The sequence below is a fragment of the Callospermophilus lateralis genome, chromosome 7 (assembly GCF_048772815.1).
Source record: "Callospermophilus lateralis isolate mCalLat2 chromosome 7, mCalLat2.hap1, whole genome shotgun sequence".
Classification (NCBI taxonomy): domain Eukaryota; kingdom Metazoa; phylum Chordata; class Mammalia; order Rodentia; family Sciuridae; genus Callospermophilus; species Callospermophilus lateralis.
In genome coordinates, this window is record NC_135311.1 from 6223549 (window position 1) to 6250264 (window position 26716).

The 26716-nt window shown below is 54.2% G+C and overlaps 1 protein-coding gene across 2 annotated transcripts in view; it reads right to left on the reverse strand.

Moving 5' to 3' along the window:
• Kcnn3 (potassium calcium-activated channel subfamily N member 3) overlaps positions 1-26716 on the reverse strand; it is a 151004-nt gene that overhangs the window by 81575 nt on the left and 42713 nt on the right. For both annotated transcript variants that reach the window (XM_076861357.1, XM_076861358.1), the window contains exon 2: positions 25572-25667. In XM_076861357.1, coding sequence (XP_076717472.1) covers positions 25572-25667 — 96 coding nt within the window. The remainder of the gene's footprint in view (positions 1-25571; positions 25668-26716) is intronic.

Consider the following 26716-nt stretch of genomic DNA (forward strand, 5'->3'; position numbering starts at 1 on the left):
CTGAGTCACGGGGATGACAGGTAGGGGAGCACCACCATGCCTGGCACATCCTCGTTTCTTTCTTTGGGGGGACACCAGGGATTGACCTCAGGAGCACTTGAGCCACATCCCCAGCCCTATCTTGTATTTTTTATTTAGAGACAGGGCTCACTGAGTTGCTTAGGGCCTCGCTTTTGTTGAAGCTGGCTTTGAACTCGAGATCCTCCTGCCTCTGCCTCCCGAGCCGCTGGAATTACAGGTGTGTACCACCGCACTCAGCCAACATCCTTGTTTCCTGATTGGATAATTATTAGCACCCACGGTGTGCCAGGCACTCGCAGTGAGAGTGAGATGAAAGAACAACGGCAGCCGCCACATTGAATCCCTACCCTACGCCGTGCTTTCTGAGCACTGTTTTAGGTCATGGAAACCCCTTAAGGGAGGTACTAACACTAATACCTTGTGGATGAGAAAACTGAAGCAGAGAGGTTTAGTAACTAGCCCATACAGCTAGAAAAGGCAGAGCTGGGGTTTATACCCAATCCATTTGACTCTCAGTTGTCAATGTGAGCTTACTGAGTTTACCAGCATGAATAGGCACCGTATCCCACCAACCTCATAGAGAAGCACAAGCCACTGACTTACTGTTCAGGAGCTCACTCAGAGCCAGGAAGGAGGAAAACCTTATTAGGGGCAGGGAGAGGGGAGGGGGGAGATCTATTCTGCATTTGAGGACTACAGGGCAGGTGGACAAAGGCAGGACCAGGAGCATTGCGGGACCCAGCCAGTTCTAGCACCCAGAATTCCAAGCTCAGGGGTCCAATGGGTAGGCAAACAGAGAGTGACCCACTCGATGTTCTGTTTTAGGAAGACTAACAGCTGCAGATGGACATGTGTGTATGTGTGTATGTGTATACGTGTGTATGTGTGTATGTGTGTACGTGTGTACGTGTGTATGTGTGCACGTGTATGCGTGTACGTGTGTACGTGTGTATGTGTGTATGCGTGTACGTGTGTATGTGTGTATGCGTGTACGTGTGTACGTGTATATGTGTGCACGTGTATGCGTGTACGTGTGTACGTGTATGCGTGTACGTGTGTATGTGTGTATGTGTGTACGTGTGTATGTGTGTATGTGTGTACGTGTGTATGTGTGTACGTGTGTACGTGTATGTGTGTGCACGTGTATGCGTGTACATGTGTACGTGTATGCGTGTACGTGTGTATGTGTGTACATGTATAGTACACATATATATATTCACAAATATGAGGCAAAATCTAATATCTAGAATATTACAGAAAAAAACAAATACACTCACTAAAATCCCCCTCCAGGGCTAGACATCCGAGCCACCCAGGAAACCCGGATTTCTCTGCACAGCCACCTGCTAACTCAGGCGTGCGGGGAGCCCTAACGGGAGGCAGCGGTTCCTGCCTGGTTTCCTCGGCCGTCACTGTGAGACCTCTTCCCTGGCCTTACCCCCCCGGCTGTGCCGGCCTTTTCCCTGATTCTGACCGTTGGAGGGAAGGCCTGCCCGTCTCTGGGAGGGTCTGTCCTGCTGTGCTACGGCTCTGGCCTCTCCCACGGTTCACTGAGGCCCGTGCCAAGAGCCTTTTGTTTGGGATGTGGTTCTTTGCCACCGTGTCGCCTCTGCTCCAGCTGCAAGCACTGGGCTTTGGTCTCTGGCCAGGCCTTATGAAGTGACTCAGAAATCCCCTGGGGACCTACCCACCAAGCATCCCTAGTCTCTCCTTTCCTGTGCAGAATGCTAGAGACTCCAGCAGCCCGGGAACCAGAAAGGACATTTCTGACCAGCAGCAAGACACAGAGAAGGATTAGAGGGCATCTGGGCAGCCCCAGGCTACTGCAAACAGTTGGCCACGGTCCTGTCGGGTTGCAGCCGAGCAGCTCAGCAAGCTCTTCCCGCAGAGGCCTAAGTGAGTTTTCTGGCAGTAAACCCCTCTGAGCCGTAGGTCGGGATTGACACCTGCCACGTTAGTGATGATCTGGTGTCATTATTAGCTCACAGTACACCCTGTATAAACAAACCCGGCAACATCTGTCGGCCTCGAGACAGTTGGTTTACTTCATAATGAGAAAACCTACCAGCCATCGAACACTCTCCTCACTGTCCTCCCCAGGCGGACACGGGCTTCTGTCCTCCAAGCAGCATATTTTACAGTTAGAACAAGGAGTGCGAAATCCTGTTTGTAAGTGTGCTCAACCGCGCAGAGATGGAAACGAGCCAGGGTCTAACGCAGCCCAGGGGTGGCACACAGCTGTTCCCACAGCTGGCACAGATGCCCACAGCTGCCGGCAACCTCAGCCAACACTGAGCAAGCGGGTGATCTAGGGAGAGTGTGTGCAGGGAGCCCCTGGCCATTTGGCTGGAGGGGACGGGAAGGACACCTTCTGCCCAGGGAGCAACTCCTTTTCTAAACAGCCCCTCTCTTTGCCTCTTCCTCACTTTTCACCATGAGCTACTGAGGACGGGAGAAGTCTTGCTCTTCCCTAGCGTGGTGTGGAGTAGGGAATCCGAGTCTGTGGAAACTAATGGAATCCCACAGGGCGAGGCAAAGCCACTCGTAGTAGCCAGAGGAGTCAGAGTAGTAATTCTAGTAAATACTCAGATAGTTCTGATCCCTTTACGTATATGTATATCGATGTAACTATTACTCTTAACATCCACCCTAAGTTAGGGCTATTCATAGACCTATTTTACACACGAGGAAACTGAGGCCTGAGAGGTAAAATAACTTGCCCAAGTTCTGTCAGGGCTGGGATTGGAACCCAGGCAGTCTGCTCCGGAAATCCACCTGCAATCCTCTACACGCACCGACTCGGGAGGTGAACTGATATAAACTCCCTGAAATAGAGTTCATCATGTTCTCTAGGAGAGACCCTCGGGAGACATATTACAGACGCAAAGGAGAAATTAGTATGTTTCAGTTCTGCAACAGCCATGCAAGAGGGGCACAAGTGACCCAGAAATATGCCCCCTCATCAAACGGAAGGGTCCTGTTGTATACGTGATGCCATGTGGCATGAGAGAGGAAACAGGGACACGGCCGTGTAGGCCAAGGGCCCAAGAGCAAAGTTCCAGATGGTGGCAGCGGGGAGTTCTAAGCATGGCGTGATGAGACTGTGAACCTAACGGTTGACTTTCAGAGCATGGGCTGGGGCCCTGGGTTAGTTCAGAGCAATGATTCTCATACTCTGCTGCAGTCTAGAATCAGCTGGGAGCTTGGGAAAATGTCTGCACTCCGTGCCTCCCCAGAGCAATTAAATAAGCATCTCCAGGGGTGGGACTTGGGCACCAGTACTTGTTTAAAGCTCCCAGGGCGGTTCCACCATATGGACAAATTTAAGAACCACTGGTTCAGTCTATGCAGTATTATTCACCAGAGCATCTGTTGTCTATGTTCTGGACTAAGATGGAAAGTGGGGATTCATATGGGGTGCACCTCTTCTATCTCCTCTTCCCCCACTGTGGAGGGCTGTTGGGTCCATTCTGGGGGGAGTGTGCCTTCCTGTGCTTTCTTAAATCCTCCAACTTCATTTTCAGTTCCACCCTTGCCACTTCCTAGTCAAATGGCCTTGGGCAGGTGATCCAATCTGCAAGCCTCAGTTTCTTCATCTGTAAATAGGGGATTGTGGTAGGCAGAACACGGTTCTCCACAATGTTCACAGCCTAGTCCCCAGAACCTGTGAGCATGTTGTACAGCAGAGAGGAGTTAAGGATGCAGTCACAGTTCAGGAAGCTAACCAGTTGGCGGTAACACAGGAGATTTCCTACATCATCTAGGAGGGTGGTAAGATTGCTGAATGTAACCACAGGTGTCCTCAAATATGGAAAAGGGAGGTAAGAGGGGCCACGCCAGAGTGACGTGATATGAGCAAAACTTAACTGACGGCTGATGGCTTTGAGGATGGAAGGGCAAGCCACTTCCGGGAGCTAGGAACGAGCAGGAAATGGATTCTCCCTGAAAGCCCCCAGGAAAGAACCCAACCCTGGTAACACCTTGATTTTCACTGAGTAAGATCCATTTTGAACTTCTGGCCCCTGCAAAATGTAAGATAATAAATGTGGGTGGTTTGAAGCTTGTGATCCTTCGTTACAGCAATAATAGGAAATGAACGCAGACGAATGGAAATAAATCGGGGGGTACTGTGAAGAGTCGGTGTTACGGTTCGGCTAAGAGGCGATCCCTAGCAGCTCACGTGTGAGATGATGCAGGAACGTTCAGAGGTGAAATGATTAGATGATGAAAGGCACAGCCTAATCGGTGGATTAACCCGCTGATCCGGATTAACTGGGCAGTAACTATAAGCAGGTAGAGTGTGACCGGAAGAAGGAGGTCATGGGGTATGCCTTTGAGGTTTCCCTTTTGTCCCCGGTGAAGGGGGCTCGCTCTCCCCACTTCCTGGGGCCACGTCCTGAGCTGCTCCTCTCCGCCACGCCCTCCATGATGTTCAGCCTCACTCAGGCCCTGCGCCGCGGGGTCGGCTGACTGTGGACTGAACCTCTGAAGCCATGGGCCAAAATTAAGTTCTCCTCCTCCAAGTTGTTCTCGGGAGGTCTCTGGTCACAGCGATGAAAAAGGCTGACTAAAACATTTAATAAGACAAGATCTGTGCGAGACGTAACACTGTGCTTAGTGCTCTGTGATTATTAGTTGCTGTTATTTTACGGTCCCCACCATAGGGAGCTGCCACCTTGTGTGGCCACACAGCGACAGTGAGGCTGTCCACTGGGTCCTCCACTCCGACATTACCCCCTGACTCTGCCCCATATGTCAGGAACCAGCCTGACTTGATGACCTGGCTCCGGCTGGTGGGAACTAGCCAGTCTTTCTTTGCTGGACAAGGCAAGAGGCCCCTTAGAGCCCCCAGGATGCCATCAACACAGCGGGGACCAGTGCTCCGGCTCCCTGAGTCTATTCAGGAGAAAAGAGAAGAGACGGGCCATGGGGACAGGGTGAAGGAGCAAGTGGAGGTCCCAGAGGGTGTTCTGTCCACCGGCTAAGAAGGACCCGTGGAAATGGTCAGCAAGGGCTTCAACTTCATCCGAAGAGTCCGACGTGGTTGAGAACCTCTACAGTGACCAGCAGCAGGCAAGACCCAGTCACTGAGCCATGAGCAAAAGGCTTGGATCTGCAGAGCTGCGCTCCTCAGCAAGAAGGGCCCCAAACTGAGCATTCCCCAGGACCCCTCATCTATGCCAGGCCCCCGTGATGTGCTCGCAAGGCTCTCTAAGAAGATGCTCACAACACGAGTGTGATCGGCTTTATACAGAGGAGAAAACAGATTTGGGGAAACTCAGGGACTCTCTTGAGGTCAAATCTCAGCAGCAGAGTTGAGATCCAAATCCATGACTCCAAATCGAGAACATTCCATGCCATGCCATATTTCATTTTCTTTTCCTAAAGTCCAAATTAATATTTCAGAGGTTATTGATTTAATCCTGGGAGCATGAGGACATAGCTAGTACAGACTATTAATCTCCATTTCCTCCTTGAGATCTGGCAGCCATAAAAATATAGAAATTTCAAGAACCACAAACAACGAGACCAGGGGGCCTGGAGGAAATCTGGTGCCAGATGCATAAATCTTGTGTCAGCTCAGGGTTGCCACTGTAATTACAGCTCTGCATAATGTTCACAAACCTTGGGCTTCCTCTGGTCTCTGAAGTCAAGTAGGCAGGTGAGAGATGAGGCGGCCACTCCCCTCCACGAGAGTCCAAGGACTGCCCCCCCAGATCAGAAGGTTGCTCCATCCCTGAGAACTAAATTTATCCCCAAAGGACACCCGGATCAGAATGTTCTCTACTTCAGAGATCCCGTCCTTCATTGCCTCCCCGTCTCTCTCTCTCTGCTTTTCCAAAGCCTAGCAGTATCAGCTGTAAAATTCAGTCCTGTCAATTGAGCTTGAAAACCACACATGCACGCTCACCATGTCAGCCCACAGTGACAGACACCACATGTTTAGCTATGAAAGATGGGAAGATTGAAGCAAGCAGGAGAGGAGAGCCAGAGAACGCGGAAAGGAGGTGGGAGGGGGCAGGCTGAGGTGATGCTGATCAGAGGGTCCGGGAGAAACCCAGGAGAGGCAAGAAGTCTGCCTGCTGGCGAGCTGTGGCTCTGCGACCCCATGGCAGCCTGCACCAGCCAGTTCCTGGACCGCCCGAGCTGCTCCCATACAAGCCACGGCAGCAGACTTCCTCCTACGTGGCTCTCAGACATGCTCCCTTTGAGCCCACTACAAACCCGGAGGTCCCATGTGGGCTTTGGGTGACATCACTGCTGCTGCAGGTGACAGTCAGGCCTTGGGAACAGGAGCCCATCCTCTGATGCTCTGGGATGGTGACAGTTCCCGGTCACCTGGCCAAACCTGCAAGGTTGAATTCTGCAGGCAAAGGAGGGATGTAAACCCCCTGCCCGGGGAGACGTTGAACCCCCAAGGCTGCTGGGAAACCGTGTATTTTTAGGTGCAGGCTTGGTTTGGGAACAATAAGAGAAGAATAAAATTGTAAAAGCCTCGGGTTCTTGAAAAGTCTCATCCGTGCAGCTCCTGTTAACCATCTGAAAAGATCTGACAGAGCAAGACAAACTGGGGCTCCCCACAGGCCCGGCTCCTGGGTGGGGGAGGTGGTCCCTCGATGAGATCGTGAACTTCAGGACTTGGGCAAACAAGCGTCCCAGGTGGCCCATGTCTTTCATCCTAAAGGTCCCCGGGGAGGGCTGTTTTTCAACTTTTCCACCAGCCCCATCTTGCACTTGGAAGTCAGGGCATGGCCAAGGTGGTGCAGACAGCCTCTGCCCCGTCTTCCGCCCTATTCCCACCTTAAATCTAACCTCACGTGTTTTGCCAACGCAGCCTTGAAGACAAATTCCCTTCCTTCCTATCCCCCATCAGATTACCAGCCCTGAGCCCTTTCTCATACAGTTTGGGGTGCTGCCACTTTAAACATGGATGCCTGATCTCTCTGGCGCCAACTCACCAGGAAAGCTCCAGCCCCCCTCATTCTTGCCTCTTGCTGCGTCCCTCCCATTCCCTGGAAACCCTGGACTGACCCAGGCCTCACAGCAGCTCAGGCAGACCCCCTCCCGGAAAGAATCCCCCCCCCCCCCCACACACACACACACACACACACGCCAGAACCCTGCCCAGCCCCCAGGGCCAAGCCGATGCCCCACAGCAGTGTCCTAGCCCCCCTAACAGAAGCGCTTGCTGTGCCACAGTTCAGACAGCACCAGCACTTGCAGCCCAGGCCTGGGAGCGTTGGCAAGCTTATCTCCCCATTAGATCACAAGCCCGTTTAGGGCAAGAACCTTGTTGTCCTAGTGCCTGGCTCTGAACAGACTTTCAATGGCTCTGTGCTGGAGGAATTAATCACCTTTTGTCCAGGCGGTGGAGGAGGTGGAGAACACTTGCTATTTCTAACACAGCAGCAGGAAGATAAATAGCGCCCTGCCCACCCCTCCCACCCCCATCCCACACGCACACCCAATAGCGGTAATTCCTCTTTGCGCTCATATCAATTAGTTTTCTAGCACATTCTAGCCAGAGCCACCATAGAGAACTGGGAGGGACCTTGGAGAGCACTTAGCTCCCTGCCTAGGTTGCACCAGCGAGGGAACTGGGAGAGTGAGGGGCAGTGCCGGGCAGGGGCCGCGGGCAGTAACGCAGCAGGCAGGTGTCAGGGACGCACTGGACCGTCCCGTGTTCCTCCAGAACTGCCTTGTGGTGCGGAGTTCAGAGGTGGTGGCTGTTCTGCACCTGGCAGATGGCTCCACCGTGGCTGGCTACTGATCCCTGCTTTGTGGCTGCGGTTAATGTAGTCACAGGTCAGTAGTCATGGCCAAGCCCAGCTGTTGCGGTGGAGCAATTGGGAACATTGGAGCCACCGTGGCATGTGGCTGTGCATCAGCACTGTCCTGTGACGCAGGCTGTTGGGGCCACATTGCTACAGCCCAGTCTCGCCTGTGGCCAAGCACGCCATTTCGCCTTTTAATTCCACAGACCACGAGCAACACAAAGTCAGGGGCCAGTTATGATTCCCAGCTCTGTCCCTGCACCAAGCACCGTGACTGTCCCAGAGCACGGCTCTACAAACACTTGTTAGATGAGGGCAGAGTAAGCATGCTTGGGGGTAGACGGACACGATACCACAGCTTAAGAGGGAGGACAAAAGTTCAGAATAAAAGATTTGCAAATCCTTGAAGTTTTGTGTGCTTTTTTTTCCCCTCGAATCCTGTCTTTAATCCAACAAAAGAAAATTTACTGCCCCAGATTCAATTTCTGGTTCTGCGTTCCTATCAATGGTTTGGAGGAGGCTCTCACAGCCAGGCTCGTGAAGTGTGGGGGACAGGAAGCTGGGAGGGCGCCAGATTCACGCTGTGGAATGAGAGGCTCAAAGACCCGGACAGACCAGAGCCAAGGGCTGGAGACAATGCGGTGGGGCGGGGGCAACTGGAAGGTGCAGTTCTCACCCTAAAAAGCCCGCTGTACAAGCAAGGACGGGCAAAGTGGGGCACAGGTGGGAGACACGCAGAAGGAGAGGGGTTAGTAAATGCACCACTCAATGTGAAGTAACAAGCCGGGTGAGGAGGCACACAACTGTAATCCCAGCTGCTCGGGAGGCTGAGGCAGGAGGATCATGAGTTCAAATCCAGCCTCAGCCACAGTGAGGCACTAAGCAACTCAGTGAGACCCTGTCTCTAAATCAAATACAAAATAGGGCTGGGGGTGTGGCTCAGGGGTCGAGTGCCCCTGAGTTCAATCCCTGGTACCAATAAATAAATAAATAAATAAATAAAAGAAGAAGGTAAGAGCTATTGTGGAAGTCAAGAGCACTGACCGTCTCTGGCTGCAGTAATGAATAAGAAAGCGGGCAGGTGGCCCTCTGTACTGAAGGTCACTGCCGTGTGTGAGGGTCACAGTGGCACTACTTCCTTGTGCGGCCATAGACCAAGCAGACCCTGTTCAGAGTAGCGGGGTCAAGGCAGAGACAGGACACCCTATCTGTGCCGGGGAAGTTGGAGGTGTCTGCAAAGGGACACCTTTGCAGATTTCCCCTGGTAGGGAAATCCTAGGTCCAACTCCGTGAGGCTTCGGGTGGGGCATACGGATGGGAAACTGAGGAGGCTGCTGGAGCCTGACCTCTGGGGCCCCTGCAGCCCCAACTCAGTATTCATAGGGGAGCCGGCTCAGCCCAGGCAGGGGTTGGCTTGGGACAGAGGCAGGTCTGAGACTGAGGGACAGGAGACTAGGAGGGACAGTGTGACTCCAGATAAGGAGAGACTGGACATGAGAAGGAAGGGCCATATGCTGAGGGTGGGTGGTGGCTCACGCCTGTAATTGCAGCCACTTGGGAGGCTGAGGCAGGAGGATCCCAAATTCGGGGTCAGTGTGGGTGACTTAGTAAGGCCCTGTCTCATAATAAAATAAAGGGGTGGGGATGTAGCTCACTGGTGGAGCACCCCTGGGTTCCATCCTAGGAGGCAGCCCCGGGGGACAGTCAGGGAGCCTAGCCTAGAAGTGATGGGGAGGGAAGGCCGGGAAATGGAAGCGTGTGTCCTTGCTCTGAGGGCCAGGCATGTTGTCCTGAGATGGCCACTGTCCACCTCTCCACAGGTGCAGGACCTCATCCTCAGAGCAAGACTGGGACCAAGGGGAGAAGGACAGGAAAGCAGGATAAGGAAGGGATTCCAATGGGCAGAGAGGCCACCAAAAGGCACGGCAGAGGCTGCGGGTCCCTTCTGGACGTGTGGCTGGGAGGGGGCCTCGGGCTTGCAGGGTGGGACCATAGCATCTGGGTTGCGCTGCGTCCCTGCACTTGATCATGTCCACAGGGGAGTCCCCACGACTCAGCCCACCTTCCAGATTGCTGCAGACACCCCAAGAGTTAGGGGTAGGAGGGAGAGCTAGAGAACGTCCTCTCTCGGCAGCAGGAAGCCCTGAGAACTGGCCAGCGGGGTTTGAGTCTGGATCTGCCTCTCATCTGTCACATGATGTTGGTCACATTATGTGTCTTCTCCCAACCTCAGTTGTCTTACCCATAAAATGGGGACAATAACAGAAGCCACCCCCCAGGACTGTCATCAAGAATGACTGAAGCAATAGAGTGAAAGTGCCCCCCGGCCCACGAGAGAGTACCCCTGGAGACCCACAGAGCTGTCCCTAGGATGGCAAACCACACTCCAGATCTAGGCTCGAAATCAGAACTTGCCTGTGACGTTAGGTGCTGGGACAGAGGCGGGTGAGCACAGGGCTGGCTAGCTGGGCACGATCCGGAGAGGAGCACCAAGCAGGCCCGCAGCATGCCTGGTGGGGCACATAGTCCCCACAGAAGAGGACAAAGTCAGTCCTGGAGGTGGCCGGTGGTGGTGATGTCACAAAACTGTGAATGGACTTTGTTATGATTTGAATGTGAGGTGTCCCCCAAAAGCCCACATGTGAGACAGTGCAGGGAGGTTCAGAGGAGAAATGGTTGGGCCTTGAGAGCCTACACGCAGTCAATGACTTAATCCTCCCTTAGGGATTGAGGGAGTGGTTACTGAGGTGGTGGGCGTGGCTGGGGGAGGGGGAGTGAGGGCGTGGCTGGGGAGGGGAGAGTAAAGGCGTGGCTAGAGGAGGGGAGAATGAGGGCGTGGCTAGAAGAGGGGAGAGTGAGGGCGCGGCTGGAGCAGGGGGGAGTGAGGGTGTGGCTAGAGGAGGGAATGGTGAGGGCGTGGCTGGGGAGGGGAGAGTGAAGGCGTGGCTGGGGAGGGGAGAGTGAGGGCGTGGCTAGAGGAGGGGGGAGTGAGGGCGTGGCTAGGGGAGGGGGGAGTGAGGGCGTGGCTGGGGAGGGGAGAGTGAGGGCGTGAATGGAGGAGGGGAGAGTGAGGGCTGGCTGGGGAGGGGAGAGTGAGGGCGTGGCTGGAGGAGGGAATAGTGAGGGCGTGGCTGGAGGAGGGGAGAGTGAGGGCGTGGCTAGGGGAGGGGGGAGTGAGGGCGTGGCTAGGGGAGGGGGGAGTGAGGGCGTGGCTGGGGAGGGGGGAGTGAGGGCGTGAATGGAGGAGGGGAGAGTGAGGGCTGGCTGGGGAGGGGAGAGTGAGGGCGTGAATGGAGGAGGGGAGAGTGAGGGCGTGGCTGGAGGAGGGGAGAGTGAGGGCGCGGCTGGAGCAGGGGGGAGTGAGGGTGTGGCTAGAGGAGGGAATGGTGAGGGCGTGGCTGGGGAGGAGAGAGTGAAGGCGTGGCTGGGGAGGGGAGAGTGAGGGCGTGGCTCGGGAGGGGAGAGTGAGGGCGTGAATGGAGGAGGGGAGAGTGAGGGCTGGCTGGGGAGGGGAGAGTGAGGGCGTGGCTGGAGGAGGGAATAGTGAGGGCGTGGCTGGAGGAGGGGAGAGTGAGGGCGTGGCTAGGGGAGGGGGGAGTGAGGGCGTGGCTAGGGGAGGGGGGAGTGAGGGCGTGGCTGGGGAGGGGAGAGTGAGGGCGTGGCTGGGGAGGGGAGAGTGAGGGCGTGAATGGAGGAGGGGAGAGTGAGGGCTGGCTGGGGAGGGGAGAGTGAGGGCGTGGCTGGAGGAGGGGAGAGTGAGGGCGTGGCTAGGGGAGGGGGGAGTGAGGGCGTGGCTAGGGGAGGGGGGAGTGAGGGCGTGGCTGGGGAGGGGGGAGTGAGGGCGTGAATGGAGGAGGGGAGAGTGAGGGCTGGCTGGGGAGGGGAGAGTGAGGGCGTGAATGGAGGAGGGGAGAGTGAGGGCTGGCTGGGGAGGGGAGAGTGAGGGCGTGAATGGAGGAGGGGAGAGTGAGGGCGTGGCTGGAGGAGGGGAGAGTGAGGGCTGGCTGGGGAGGGGAGAGTGAGGGCGTGGCTGGAGGAGGGGAGAGTGAGGGCGTGGCTAGGGGAGGGGGGAGTGAGGGCGTGGCTAGGGGAGGGGGGAGTGAGGGTGTGGCTGGGGAGGGGGGAGTGAGGGCGTGAATGGAGGAGGGGAGAGTGAGGGCTGGCTGGGGAGGGGGGAGTGAGGGCGTGAATGGAGGAGGGGAGAGTGAGGGCGTGGCTGGGGAGGGGGGAGTGAGGGCGTGAATGGAGGAGGGGAGAGTGAGGGCGCGGCTGGAGCAGGGGGGAGTGAGGGTGTGGCTAGAGGAGGGAATGGTGAGGGCGTGGCTGGGGAGGAGAGAGTGAAGGCGTGGCTGGGGAGGGGAGAGTGAGGGCGTGGCTAGAAGAGGGGAGAGTGAGGGCACGGCTGGAGCAGGGGGGAGTGAGGGTGTGGCTAGAGGAGGGAATGGTGAGGGCGTGGCTGGGGAGGGGAGAGTGAGGGCGTGGCTGGGGAGGGGAGAGTGAGGGCGTGGCTAGGGGAGGGGGGAGTGAGGGCGTGGCTGGGGAGGGGAGAGTGAGGGCGTGGCTAGAAGAGGGGAGAGTGAGGGCGCGGCTGGAGCAGGGGGGAGTGAGGGTGTGGCTAGAGGAGGGAATGGTGAGGGCGTGGCTGGGGAGGGGAGAGTGAGGGCGTGGCTCGGGAGGGGAGAGTGAGGGCGTGGCTAGAGGAGGGGGAGTGAGGGCGTGGCTGGAGGAGGAGAGAGTGAGGGCGTGGCTGGGGAGGGGAGAATGAGAGCGTGGCTAGAGGAGGGGGAGTGAGGGCTGGCTGGAGGAGGAGGGAGTGAGGGCAGGTGTGGCTGGAAGGGGGGAGTGAGGGCGTGGCTGGAGGAGGGGGGAGTGAGGGCAGGCGTGGCTGGAAGAGGGGGGAGTGAGGGCGTGGCTAGAGGAGGGGGGAGTGAGGACGTGGCTGGAGGAGGGAGGAGTGAGGGTGTGGCTGGGGAGGGGAGAATGAGGGCGTGGCTAGAGGAGGGGGAGTGAGGGCTGGCTGGAGGAGGAGGGAGTGAGGGCAGGTGTGGCTGGAAGGGGGGAGTGAGGGCGTGGCTGGAAGAGGGGGGAGTGAGGGCGTGGCTGGAGGAGGGGGGAGTGAGGACGTGGCTGGAGGAGGGAGGAGTGAGGGCGTGGCTGGAGGAGGGGGGAGTGAGGACGTGGCTGGAGGAGGGAGGAGTGAGGGCGTGGCTGGGGGAGGGGGGAGCGAGGGTGTGGCTGGAGCGGGGGAGTGAGGGCGTGGCTGGAGCAGGGGGAGCGAGGGCGTGGCTGGAGCAGGGGGAGTGAGGGCGTGGCTGGGGAGGAGGGAGTGAGGGCGTGGCTTGCGTGTGTGTGTGTGTGTGTGTGTGTGTGTGTGTGTGTATTTGGACTGGAGACTGGAGTCTCTCCCTGCCTCCTGGTCAGCGGGATGTGAGCTGCTTCCCTCCCCCACCCTCTCCCTCCAGGATGTTGGCCTCACCTTGAGCCCTGAGGAATGGAGCCGCCTTCTATGGACTAAGACCTCTGAAACTGTGACCCTCCAATGAACTTTTCCTCCTCTATAATTGTGCTGATTGGGTCCTTTAGTCACAGCAGCAAAAAAGCTAAGACAGACTTCATACCACAGACTGATTACTTTTTTTTTTAGTTGTTCAAAACATTACAAAGCTCTTGACATAATCATATTTCATACATTTGACTGTATAATTTTAAATGGTTCGTTTTATGTATCTTTTACCACAGCTTTTTTTTCTATATTATGATTGAACCCAGGGGTGCTCTACCACTAGCTACATCTCCAGCCCTTTCTTATTTTATTATTTTGAGACAGGATCTCACTAAGTTGTTTTGTAGGGGTAAAAGAAATTGAAGTTAAAGTGTAGAAGTTAAAGTGTAAAAGACCGGGCATTGTAAAGTTTCTAAGCTGCGGGGCCTGAGTTAAAAAGTAAAAGACCAGGTATTGTTAAATTCCTCTGCTACCCCCGAAAACCTGTAATTCCTGTAGCTGTTAAGACAATACCCAAACTGCTCAGTAAATATTCCCATTGACTCCCTGGTTGTCTAATAACCTGGGGCCCTGTGTAACTTGTCACGTAGACATTTAGGCCCTAAAACCAATCAGTTTGAATGTGTACCCCACTTAGGAGTGACCAATCACCCCCGCCCAATCTGCTCCCGCCAATGAATGTACTAATCATGTCTCAGAGTTGTTGTTCAATTCTCCCACGCCTCATGATGATTTGTTCTGATGTATGCAAAGCCCCTGCCCTCCCCAAAAAGTGTACTTAAGCATTGCTTGACCTCTGCTCTGGGCTCTGGGCTGCCCTCCCTTCCTGAGCGAGCCTGCCTGGAGCCTCAGCGTGCTGAATTGGATCCTCGATAAACCCCCTCCTGCTTATTGCATAAAGTCAGTCTCTTGGTGGTCTCTTCCTCCGATGCTTCGCCAGACCCTTACAGTTTAAGGCCTTGCTAAGTTGCTGAAGTTGGCCTCCAACTTGCGATCCTCCTGCCTTAGCCTCCTGAGTCACTGGGATTATAGACATGCACCACCATTCCTGGCTTATTACAATTTTTTCAGAAAATTTTTAAAGGACAAAAATCACAACCTGGACCCAGGACTACTGCCCACAAGTCTAACGTCCCCACACTCTCTACTTGACAGCTTTTGTGGGGTGATGGGGTCAGAGGAGACAGAGCTCTGCTCTACTAAATTGCATTGAATCCTTTAAACCAAAGATAAGCCAAGGACAGTTCAGATCTTTTTCCTAATCCAGTTTCAGGGATTTGGGAAATTTTAATAATGGTGATTTTGCCCTCCTTTCCCTTAAAAAAAAAAAAAAAAAAAAAAAAAAAAAAAAAACAGGAAAATGTCACTTTACCATATTCCTGCCCAGCAAGAAATGAGAATTATCTGAATTTCCTCAGTAGTGCCATGCAATATCGATCAGGTACAAGTCTCTTAACCCTAAAAATTCCACAGTGCCTTCCTATTTTCTGAACCTTTGGAGAGTCAATTACCTTTAGGCCAGTTTCAGAATCATTGAGCTTTGCCCTGTGCCTACATGCAGCACCCTTCCTGGCCACCTCAGGGGCAGTGACGGAGATGACTAAGAGAAGACACTGCCTTGGCTGAACTTACAACGGAGCACTGTTTCTCAATCTGGAGTGTCTATGGAACCCCACTGGTGCAGTCAATGAACCCCATTCAATGGGGTTCAGTAACATATGAGAGTACAGACACAGCCCTGGGGGGCAGATGAACAGCCCTGATTAAGAACTGCCACCTCTTGCCAGGCACCGTGGCCCATGCCTGTCATCCCAGCCCCTCAGGAAGCTGAGGCAGGAGGATCGAGAGTTCAAAGCCAGCCTCAGCAACTTAGCAAAGCCCAAAACAAATCAGTGAGACCCTGACTCTAAATAAAATATAAAAAGGGGTTCAGATGTGGCTCAGTGGGTAAGTGCCCCTGGGTTCAATCCCAGGGACCAAAAAAAAAAAAAAAAGACTTGCTACCACTGGGGAAAAGATCATCATCAAAAATAGGAATAACAGTACAAAATAGGGTGAACCGATTCTGAAAAGGTCGTGACACACACATTGGCACACTCAGAGAAATGCACATTTCTATTAAGTGAACGATTGCTTTGGAGAAGCCAGAATCTGCGTTCAAGGAAGGAGTTGGAATCCACCACTGTCAAAAGGAATTTGGTCACTTAGTTAATATGTCCTAAAAGTTTTAGGATGAGCGACCCGGAGTGTTTATAAGACACTTGAAAGTAGTCATCCCTAAACGCTGAGATGTTGGAGCCCCAAAGCTGTCTTTTTGATCGTCTACTATTTCAAGTTTAAGGCTGCCTTTGGAGGGTTGGGGGGTGGCCAGCTCCATTTCTGAGAAGAAAAGCGAAGCTATTAATAGGAGGGACAAAGTTACCTAGACAGTCCCCAACAAAGACCTCCTGAATGCACGTGTTGTCGGTCACTGGTCCCCAAAGTCTCAGCTACTTTCCTTACATTTTTCTTTCCTTGTCACTGAGCATCCCTAGGACATGAGTCCCTGAAGGCCCAGAGATCACCTGGTCCAATGTGCCCACTTCACAGGCAATAAAACTGAGTCAAACTGGAGGGGGCAGCCTGAGTTACGCGGCCTTCAGTATCCTAGACCACCCGGGGCACAAGCCTCTGGCCCCCTAATAGGGGACCCCTGAGGCAGGGCAGGTTCCCTTGTCTAGAAGGTGACATCTGAATGACACTGGAAACTTTTGAGCAACAAGACCACAGCCCCCTCCCTTTGCATAGCCCAAGGCAAGGCCAAGTGGTTTCCAAGGTAACACACACCCAGGTGGCTTCAGCCATCCGGGAGGAGGAGTGGCTGGCGAGAGACACCTTCCTGTTTATAGACCCTGCTGGGGTCTAGGGCAAAGGATACCTCCTCCATCCTGGACTCTAAGAGCCAAGGAAGCTTCTGGAAGCTGTGGCAAAGGCGTTTGCCTGAGAGTCACTGACGCCCCAGTGGGCTGACTTGGGAGATCTGGGACCGTCCCTCCTGGCTGGGGCGAGTCTCAACATGCCCAGGCGGGGATTCTCACACCTGTTAACACACACAGCACACACCCTGTCAGCAAGCAGAATGATGCAGGGTGGCATTTCCAAGCGAGAAAACTGAAAGTTAAATACAGGCAGCCAAGAAACCAGCCTTGCTTCCCCACCCACACGGCAGCCAGCACCAGGCGGAGCAGCGGGCCTTCAGGGGCGGCCGGGCAGGAGGCCCTCTTGGAAACAGATAGGGTTAAACCCGAGTATTTAAATATTTAGCAAGTAAAACCACAGTGTCACCCAGAGACTGCCAGGCTGTGTGGTAACCATGGCAATCCCCGGCCAATAGCAGATCTGAGCAAACAGGTGCTGGGCCTGAGGCGGGCTGGCCAGGGGGTGACGGGGAGGACCACAGTGGGCAGGGCCAGCTCCCAGGGCAGCCTGTGGGGGCCTGTACACCTTCAGGCGAGAAAAGCGTGGGCCAGAAGCCAGCACCGTAGACTTGAGGTCATTGTCTCGGCCTTTTGGAGGTCAGTTTTCTCTGCCAAAGGAAAGGCAGTAAGCCTGACGCCTGTCACCAGGGGTTGTGTGCATTCACTCGTCGGTTCCACCCACACCACCGAGGACTCGGTCTGTGCCAGACAGTCTCTCGGCTCTGGGAGGCACCTGCGAACCAACATGGTCCCCACGGCCGTAGAGCCAGAGCTCCGGGAGGAGAGGTCCCCAAGCAATAGCACCTCCAGGCCACCGTCACACATGCAGTGACAGGGTAAGGGCAGGTGCTAAGTCAACCGCTAGAAGGGCACCTTGCTCGGGGACTGGGGAGGCCACAAAGGGTTCCCTTCCTGGGGGAGGAATTTTCTGGGCCGAAACCCAAAAGTCAGGGAGGTGAAGTCAGCCGGCAAAAGGTCTGAGCATCCATGTGGGAACCCGCCCCAAACCACGGAGCGCTCGACAAGATGTGCCAATGCCCAGGTGGTTGCCAAAATGTCAGCCTCTGAGCCTCCTTCTTCAAAGGAGAGTCGGCCACGTCTCATGGTGCTCCGACTGCTCGGGCCAAGTCGGGGCGCAGCTGGTTCACCCCCTCTCCCTGTCTCCTTTCTTTCCAGCCCCCGCAGGCACAGGCAGGCCAGGTAGGAAGGCTGAGGCCAGGAGTCCCCGGGAAGGCACTCCCCCTTCCAACATCCTGTGTGCTGTGACCCTCCGAGGGAGCACTAATGGACGGGGAGCAGAGGGCGGTGTAAACTTGGCAGGGGAAGCCACCATCTGGAATTTCCTTGTCAAGCTCGACACCCCTCCAGGATCCGAATCACCCTGGCTCCTTCCTGCTCCCCTCTTATCACATCCAGGTTAAGGAGACGATGTTCTCCGACCAAGCTAGGCCGAAAGGTCTGCCTGGGACCTCGGGCTCTCAAGAGCTCCCCGAAGGTCGTTCAGATCCATTAGTCGATAGCCAGAGAGACCTGAGGAAATGTCTAACCAGGTGTCTGCAAAGACAGAGCGCCTGCCTCTCCCCCTGGAAGACAAACACAATTCCTCCTCTTCTCCCCTGACTCTCTGCTGCTGGTGAGCACAGAGCTCCCACCGTCTCCCTGGGGAACTGGCCTCATCCCTCCTAGGAGGAACGCATCGCTCCCTCCTCGTGGTCACATGGCACCTCACACACGGCTCCTGTTCAGGTACTTGTGGCTCTGGGTCAAAGTAGATCCAGATCTAAGATGAGCAGCCTCCAAAGGCAGGAAGGGGTTGGCTCTGGAACAAAATAGGCCTGCCATAAATGATTGTCGAGTAAATAAACGAATGCCCAGGCTCATCATTTTTATGAATTATATTAGGATCAACCTGCTCATTTAGAGAAGCCGGTACAGAACTCTGCAGTTCCAGTGCCAGGTCACCTTTCAGGTAAGCTGGGGATGTAACTTGAGCCCACTTTTTTTTTTAATAGGGAGAAGGAAGAGGCGAGATTCAGCCTGAGCTGCTCTGCCCACCCCCTGATGGGAAGACCCACCAGCTGGTTTAGCAAAAGGACCTCAAAGCCCCTGGACCGGTAACACCTCCTGCTCAGTGGACACCGTGTCTCAGTGACAGCACATTACATCCACCTAGGGGGACGCTCGGCTCTCCTGAACAATCATGCCCCAGCAGGTGAGCATTTTTACAATGTGAGCTGTCTCTTGAATATAATTTATGTCCCATAATTTGAAGTAATTTCCATGTCCGCTGAGAACTCTATTGGTATTTAATAAAAATATCCACTTTTATACACCTAGTAAATGAAAAGTCTCCCCCACCTTTTTCTTTTCTTTTTCTTTTTCTTTTTCTTTTTCTTTTTTTTTTTTTTTTATCCTTGTATTTCAAATTCATGAGATGAAGGCTCATTTCTTGTCACTATCATGATTCTGTCAAGTTTGAAGAAAACTGAAGAGGCTTCTGCAGACTTATGTTGGATTTTTTTTTTTTAATACTTTAGTTGTAGATGGACACAATACCTTCATTTTACTTATTTATTTATATGTGGTGCTGAGGATTGAACCCAGGGCCTCACACATGCTAGGCAAGTGCTCTGCCACTGAGCTACAGTCCCAGGCCTTACGTTGGATCTTGAGGGGATCAACACACCCAAAAAAAAGTAGATACACCTGCTGATCTCATCAACGTATTTTTTTAATAATTTTTTTTTAGTTGTTGATAAACCTTTATTTTATTTATTTATATGCAGTGCTGGGAATCGAACCCAGTGCCTCACACATGCCAGGCAAGTGCACTACCACTGAGCCCCAGCCACAGCCCCTCTTATCAACATATTTTGCTTTTATTTCATTTGTTTATTTTGGTACCGGGGATCAAACTCAGGGGCACTCAACCACTGAGCCATATCCCCAGCCCTTTTTCATTTTCTATTTTGAGACAATCTAGCTGAGTTGCTTAGGGCCTTGCTAAGTTGCTGAGGCTGGTTTTAAACTTGCAACCCTCCTGCCTCAGCCTCCTGAACCACTAGAATTCCCGGAGTGCACCACCAAGCCTGACGTATTTTACTTTTAATATGGCATGTCACCACAAATTGAAACTAAAGACCTACAAAATTTCACTGTGAACTCTGCCACAGTCCACATCCCCAGGTCCTCAAGCCAGGCACCTCCTCCCTGGGGCATCCCATCCCTCCCCTCCTAGATGCCCCCGGGTGTCTCCTCTCCTCTCAGCCGGTTCTTGCTGACATTCAGGAGACACGTGTGGTCTCTCCGGTCTCTGACAGCAGACCAGTCGCGCCTCCCTCTGCACAGTGACCTCTCCAGCCACTCCTCTGGTCCTCTCCTCTCACTTGGTCCCCTTCCCTTACTCAGTCACTCCCAAGGACTGCTCTGCTGTGCCCAGTGACTTCCCCAGGATCTAAAACAGAGGACACAACGTGTTCCCCGTGGCCTTCCCTCCTGTGCACAACCGTTGGTCCCTCCTCCTCTCCCTCCCGGGCTCTGTTCCTCCACAGTTCCCCTGGGGGCTCCTCTTCCTCCACCCACTCTGACCTATCACTGTCCTGCTCATCCAGCCGCCGAGGCCTCCGCCTACTTAGCCCCGGCGCCATCCTACAGGTGCTGGGTCCCCCCCCACACTCAGCATGCCCATAACTGAACTTGTCACCGTTTGCCACCTTGACCTGTTTCTATGGTTTCAGTCTTAATGACCGGCATTTCTCAGGCACTGCTTCCCCAAGTGCCTGAGAGGCTCCACTCTCCGCAGCAGACAGTACCTCCATCCTAAGTCTTGTGGATCCCACTTGCTCACCGTCTTCCTGCAGTTCCTCTTCCTGTCCCTGCTCTTGCACTCACCCTGGTTCCTGGCATCACCATCCCCTGCCTGAATCAGGGAAAACATGCTTCTCACTCTCTTCCTGCCTCTAAAGTTGGCCCCTCCCAACGTCTGCGTGCAGCTGGTAGACCTCCCTATCTGAAATGCAAATCCGATCATCTCTCCCCAGCTTGAAACCCTTCCATAGTTCCCGACATTCCAAACCCTTAAGGCAAATAGGTGTCTGCTGGGCCTGCCCACCCTCCACGGTGATACACCCTCCTGGCCTGCAGTTGCCCATCCCAGGGCCTCCACTGGGGGTATCCTGGCCACACGGTCTGCTGGGCACACACGTCCTCATCGAAATCGAGGCATTTTGCACGTATTATCTAGTTTGATCTGCCCAGCAGCCTTTGTAGTAGGTAGGACTATCATTAACCCCATTAAGGAGGGATTAAGTGACTTACACACTATACCCACCAAAACATGACAGAGGGCGTGACTGGAATCCAAGATGGGTTGCTCTGAAGTTCATATTGCCAGCCGCCTGCCAGCCCTCCAGGATGGCGCCAGACATCAATCAGAGCCACAGAGTCATTCAAGGTTGCCACCCCTTGGGGAAGCCACAGTGATTTCAGGGTTTCTGGCCTGGAGAGTTGGGCTCCCGTCCTGGGCTCTGCACAAAGTAGACCCTCATTAAATACACGCTGAATGAATGATGAGGCTCTGTGGGTAATCAAGAGCAGGAGCAGGGAGGAGATCGGGGAGCAATAAAGATTTCAGTGCTTTATGTGTTGAGCCAGAGAAGTGCCAGTGGCATCTAACATATGAGCCTGTAGCCGGCTCTGCTGAACTGGAAGCTGTTGGTTATAGCCCAGCGACAGGAGAGAATGAACTCCCCCAGGACAGCCTGGGCTTCAGTCAAAGATTTGGTAAATAAACAAAATGCATTGTTTTGTGTTTTCATTTCTTTCCAGGACACAAAGGGCTGAGAATACCAGGTGCCTGAGTTTTTGAAAGCTCTGCTCCAGAACCCCGTGAGAGGAGGAGACTAAAGAAGGACAAGGGACCATCGTCAAATGACAGAGGCACTATGTGGGAAAGGAGGTGCCTTCCTTCCCTGCTCCAGAGACAGCCCTAGGGCAGAAGGCGAGTTCCGGAGAGGCCAGATCCCTCGGTGGAAGGGCAGACTTTCAGCCTGGCGTGGCAGTGCACACCTGTGATCTCAGGTACTCGGGAGGCTGAGACAGCAGGTCACAAATTCAAGCCCAGGCTGGGCACTTAGCAAGGACCTGTCTCGAAAACCAGTAAAAAGGACTGGGAATGTAGCTCAGGGGTAGAGTGCTTGAGTAGCACATGCAATGCCTGGGTTCAATCCCCAGTGTTGCAAAAAAAGAAAAGAAAAGAGAAGGAGGCCGGGGGGCGGCTGAGGCTGGGGCTCAGTGGTCCAGCACCTGCCTCGCATGTGTGAGGTACCAAATTTGATTCTCGGCACCACATGAAAAAAGTTTTAAAAAGTTCCTAGCCTTTAGCTCAGTTGGTAGAGTGCTTGCCTCACATGCACAAAGCCCTGGGCTCAGTCCCCAGCACCACCAAAAAAAAAAAAGAAAGAAAGAAAGAAAGAAAAAGAAAAAGTTCATAGCCTTTGAAGGAAGCTGGGGACAGGGGTGGTGCATTTTCTGAAGTCATATTCTGCCAATTGATGGGAGAACCTTCCCCAAGAGTCAGCTCCTTGTCAGGGGAACGCACACAGAGCCTAGCGGAGTCCTGCCCGGGGTAGGGTGGGCGAAGACCCAGGTTGCCGATGTGATAGGATGGAGAGGTGGGGTCCTTAAAATTGGCAGGGCCATGAGGGGTTTCCCCTTGGGAATGGGATTAAGGCTCTTATGAAGAGGCCCTCAGGCAGCGTTTAGACTGTCCATCTTCTGCCTTCCACCACGTGCAGACACAGCAACAGGGCACCAACTCGGAAGCAGAAGCAGCCCTCCCTGGACGACTGAGCCCACTAGTGCCTTAATCTTGAACTTCCCAGACTCCAGAACCACAAGAGATAGATCTCTATTCTTTACCAATTACTCAGGTACTTTACCAATTACTCAGGTACTTTACCAATTACTCAAGTACTTTCGTCATAGCAGCACGGACAGATTGAGAGAGTAGAGAAACAGACCAGTGGTGCACGCCTGCAATCCCAGCAGCTCGGGAGGCTGAGGCAGGAGGATCGCAAGTTCAAGGCCAGACTTAGCAAAAGGAAGGCACTGAGCAACTCAGTGAGACCCTGTCTAAGTAAAATACAAAATAGGACTGGGGATGTGGCTCAGTGGCCAAGTGCCCCTGAATTCAATCCAGGTACCAAAAAAAAAAAAAAAAAAAAAAACTGTTCTAGAAGGTGCTACCCCACCCCTAGCCGCAACTATGTGCTGGACCAGGGCCTGGGGTCCATCTGGAGCTGGTTTGGGGGAGGAGGAGTCATGGTCATCTAGTCCCTACTAAAATAATGAGCAATTGTTGGGATGAGGAAAGTAGTGAGTATATTCTTAGCAAAAGCCCCTGACATCACCCAGGACATACAATAGCCACTCACTGCCCTCGGCCAGCCTCACACAAGCAGCAGCTGGTCTTTTCTGGGGAAGGTGTTTCCAAGCACTCTACTCTGAAGACCCTCTGTCACCCACACTCGGGACAGCTCTTTCCTCCACTCTCAGGAAGCAGGTCCCCAAAAGCTGAGCAGTCAGACCTACACCAGGGAATTACAAAGTTGGTAGGACCTAGGACCCCTAATTAACAGACAGGAAAACAAGTCCCAAGACCAAAAAGCAAAGGAATGACAAAACTAGCTTTGGAAATGATGTTCATTTATTTATTTGTTTATTTAGGTGCTGGGGATAGAACCCCGGTCTCACGCATCCTAGGCAAGTGCCCCGCCACTGAGCCAGGCTCCAACCCAGACCAGATGTCTTGAATCCAGCCCCCTTTCATTAAAAAATGTGCTACAAACATCTGCTCCTGGTCAGATACTGGGCCCCTGGAAATGATTAATGATCTCATCGACCCTGCAGGGGGAAGAGAAAGACACAACACTACAGTGTGGCCAGGTGGGTGCATAGAAGGAGCGAGATCTCCCTCCCGTCGGCACCCTGGGCCCAAACCTTCCCATCAGCCTCCAACAGGAAAGGGTGCAGCCAGATGCAGAGAGAAGTGACCAAGAAAGTAGAGACAGGGGAGCTGGTGACTTCCATCACCTGGGGTGGGCGCGGGTGAGAAAAGAAGCTGGGTCCTAGGGGCTAAAACTGTGGGCACCGAGGAAGCCAGCCAGTTGTGAGGACAATTGTCACAGTGACCATTCAGCTGGGCCGGCTGGCACACACAGTAAGGCCTTACTAGAAGGAGTGGGGCAGAGGTGACAGGATGGGGACAAAAGTTCCCACTTTGTGACACCCCACTATGCATAGCTCCCAGCCCCGTTAGGAGTTCAGCAGAGCAGGTGAGGTGACTGCCCTACTCCAAGTGGGGAAACTGAGGCCCAGAGAAGTTGTCACCAGCCCAAGGTCATTCAGGCTTAAGTGTCTGAGTCAGGATTCAAAGCCACTTTGTTTCTTCAAATCATGAAAAGTGACCCAAGAAGAATCATCTGCTGCCTGTGGTTGGGGATGGAGCAGATCACCATGAGCTAAGGACGGGGCCAAGGTGCCCAGCTAGGGGCTGTCCTGCCAGCAACATGGTCCTGCCACCAGGGCAGAGCTGAGGTCACACGGCAGCGGGCTGGACCGGGTCTGAAGGCCCAGGATAGGAGCAAGGACTCCAGGAGAATCCGGGGAAGGACCCGGCTCTGTCCTGCCCACTCCCTGAAGCAGGAGGAGGAAGCAGCCGGGCCGACAGGACCACAGTGTGGAGTGAGCGCCAGACACTGCTCCTCTTCCCCCTCCCTGGCCGCAGTTGAACTGAGTCTGATGATTTTGCTTTTCTCTTTGTCCTCTGTGGCACCCTTCCACAAGAGCAGGGTGACATACAACAGCACAGACTCCCATAGATGAGGTCTCCCAAAGGCTGAGGGACCGTCTGGATCCCACAGCTGGTTCTGGGTGGGGGAGCCGGCCTGGACCGCACGGTGGCCATCCTGTCCTATCTTGGTTCCTCCCTGCCCATCCTCTGGCTCCCTTCTGGAATCTACTGCACAATGGTCTGGGTTAAGTCCACCCACTTGTCCAGTTTGGACTCCAGAAACGAAGCTCCCTTGGTTCTGGACTCCCACCCGCAGAGCACAGCTTCAGCCCAAGCACCTAAGACCCCACAGAGGCTGAAGACTCCAGCACCTAGAATCCCCTGGTCATCAACACACAGGAGCCCGGCCAACGAGGCACGGAGTCAAAGCTTCTGCACCCTCTGTGGCCAGAGCAGCCCCGACACCCCGGGAGGAGCAGGTCCAGTCTTTAGGACCAGGAGGTACCTCCTCGGCATCTGTGCCACCGCTCCACCAGAAGACACGGGAACAACAGGACCTAGATTTGCCCAGTGTGGCTGAACAAGGACACATGGCTTTCTCCCCACACTCCTCAGTCCGTCCTCAGAACGGCCCAGAGAAACTGGAATAAAACCCTCACGCTCCCAAGGGACAGACCCACCCCACCAGGTCACGGAGCTGGGAGAAGAGGTCGTGGCAGAGACTCAACCCCAGTTTTTCGGACTCTTGAGTTCTGGTCTTCATCAATCTCTCGCCTGCCGCCCAGATGTGGATCCATCTATGCTCCTCTGGCCAAAGGACCGGGAGGGTTTCCAGATTCACATCCACATGAGGAAGAACATCTGGACACTTTTGCCTACCCGGGTCCACAGCAGAGCAGATGGGCTTGCAGGGCGGGGTGGTGGGGATCCATCATCGTATGACAGGTTGCCTCAGGCCCTGTTCCCTCCTCTGACTCTCCCAACCCCGGTGGACTTCCCACGTCCGCCAAGTCCACATTTTTCTGGGTGTCAAGTCACTTCGGGGCTGCAAGAAACAGGCCTGTTTGACCACATCAGACTTCTGTCTGTCTCCCAGCCTGGTGTCTGCGGGGCGAGTGTCCATACATTTAGAATGCAGACTCCCCGTCGGGGTTGAGTTCAGAGCACCCAGACACCAGTCTGCCTGGCTGAGGGTTTTCATTCAGAGGCTCAAGCTCAGAAAGGACCCAGAAAAGGATCGGAAAGAAAAAGCAAGTCCTGGGGACTCTCACAGTTCAGGAGGCTCAGAGAAGGTCCGGAGCAGGATGACCCCCGATTATGAAGCCATGTGTCTGCCCCAGAGGCCCCCAGGTGAAGACAACATCGCATTGTCCTAAACCCATAGGGCTGCCTCACAATGCCCTCCCCCTCCAGGGTCCAAACCAGAAGAGAAGAGCTAAGGTCCTGTGGCAGGAAGGACCGGCTCAGCCCCGACCAAGGCCAAAGGATGGGCCCCTGCAAGAGGCGGGAAGGCGGGCACCTACCTGGACTTCACGGGTGTGATAGGCGATGATCAACCCCAACAGGATGATGGTGGATAGACTGATAAGGCATTTCAGGGCCAACGAAAACATGGAGTCCTGCGGGAGAGATGCAAAGAGAATTAGGGAGGCCAGGAAAGGCGTCTCGCTTTATTCTGAAGTGGTACAAAGGGGAGGGGGGACCATCACCAGTCCCTCCTGGGAGCAGGGTGGGCCACAAAGTTCGCCTGAGCCACCCAAGTCTGAAGTCTCAGCAGCCGCCCAGCTGCGCCTCTGCTTCTGAGGGTGAAAGCATATTTGCCTTCCCAGATGAACTCCACTTGGGCCTGGTGCATGATGCTTGCTATATGTGGCTGGATTCTGTTTGCTGATGTGTTATTCAGAATCTTTGCCTCATGCTCGTAAGTCAGACGCACATAATCCCTTTTGTGTGTGCTGCTGTTATCTGGCGTGGGCATCGGCATCAGGCCAGTTCGGGTCTCTGTTTTCTCTTAACAAACTGAACTAGAGGATTGCTGAAGTCCTTTCCATCTCTGATAATGCACAGTTCTTTTAGGAATGAATTAAAATGTCCTGGCAGCGGCTCCCGTCTCCTGGCTTGGGCCAAGGGCAGGGGACGGAGGCAAGAGAAGCAGACGAACTGCTGGAGGGAGAATCGGGGTGAGCACGGGAGCAGAGGTGGGTCCGAGGCAGGGGAAGGCCCTTGGGGGTCCCTCCTGCTAGGGCTGGGGAGGGGTGGCCACATGATCTTCACTGCACCTTTCAGCGGCAGGGTGACCTAGAGAACCTGGGTCTTGGCTCAGGAGCATGATTTCTTGGGCCAATCTGCTGGGTCCAAACCCTAACACAGCCACTTAAAGCTGAGTGACCTCAGGCCACTTACTCCACCTCTCTGCACCCAGTGGCATCATGGATAAAATGAGCTAATATCATTTCCTACCTCACAGGGCCATTGGGGGGAAAGGGGGCAAGTATTCAGAGAGAACCCACAACCATGCCTGGCTCAGTAAGTGCTGGCCACCATTTCTGTTTGTTGACTTTTTGTCCACAAACCAGCTGCTGGGTTAGGATTTGGTGCTCTCCTGAGCATTGGGAGTCTGGAAGGACAGTTGGCTCCAATCCCAAAGGAAGACAGGAACACAGCCCTG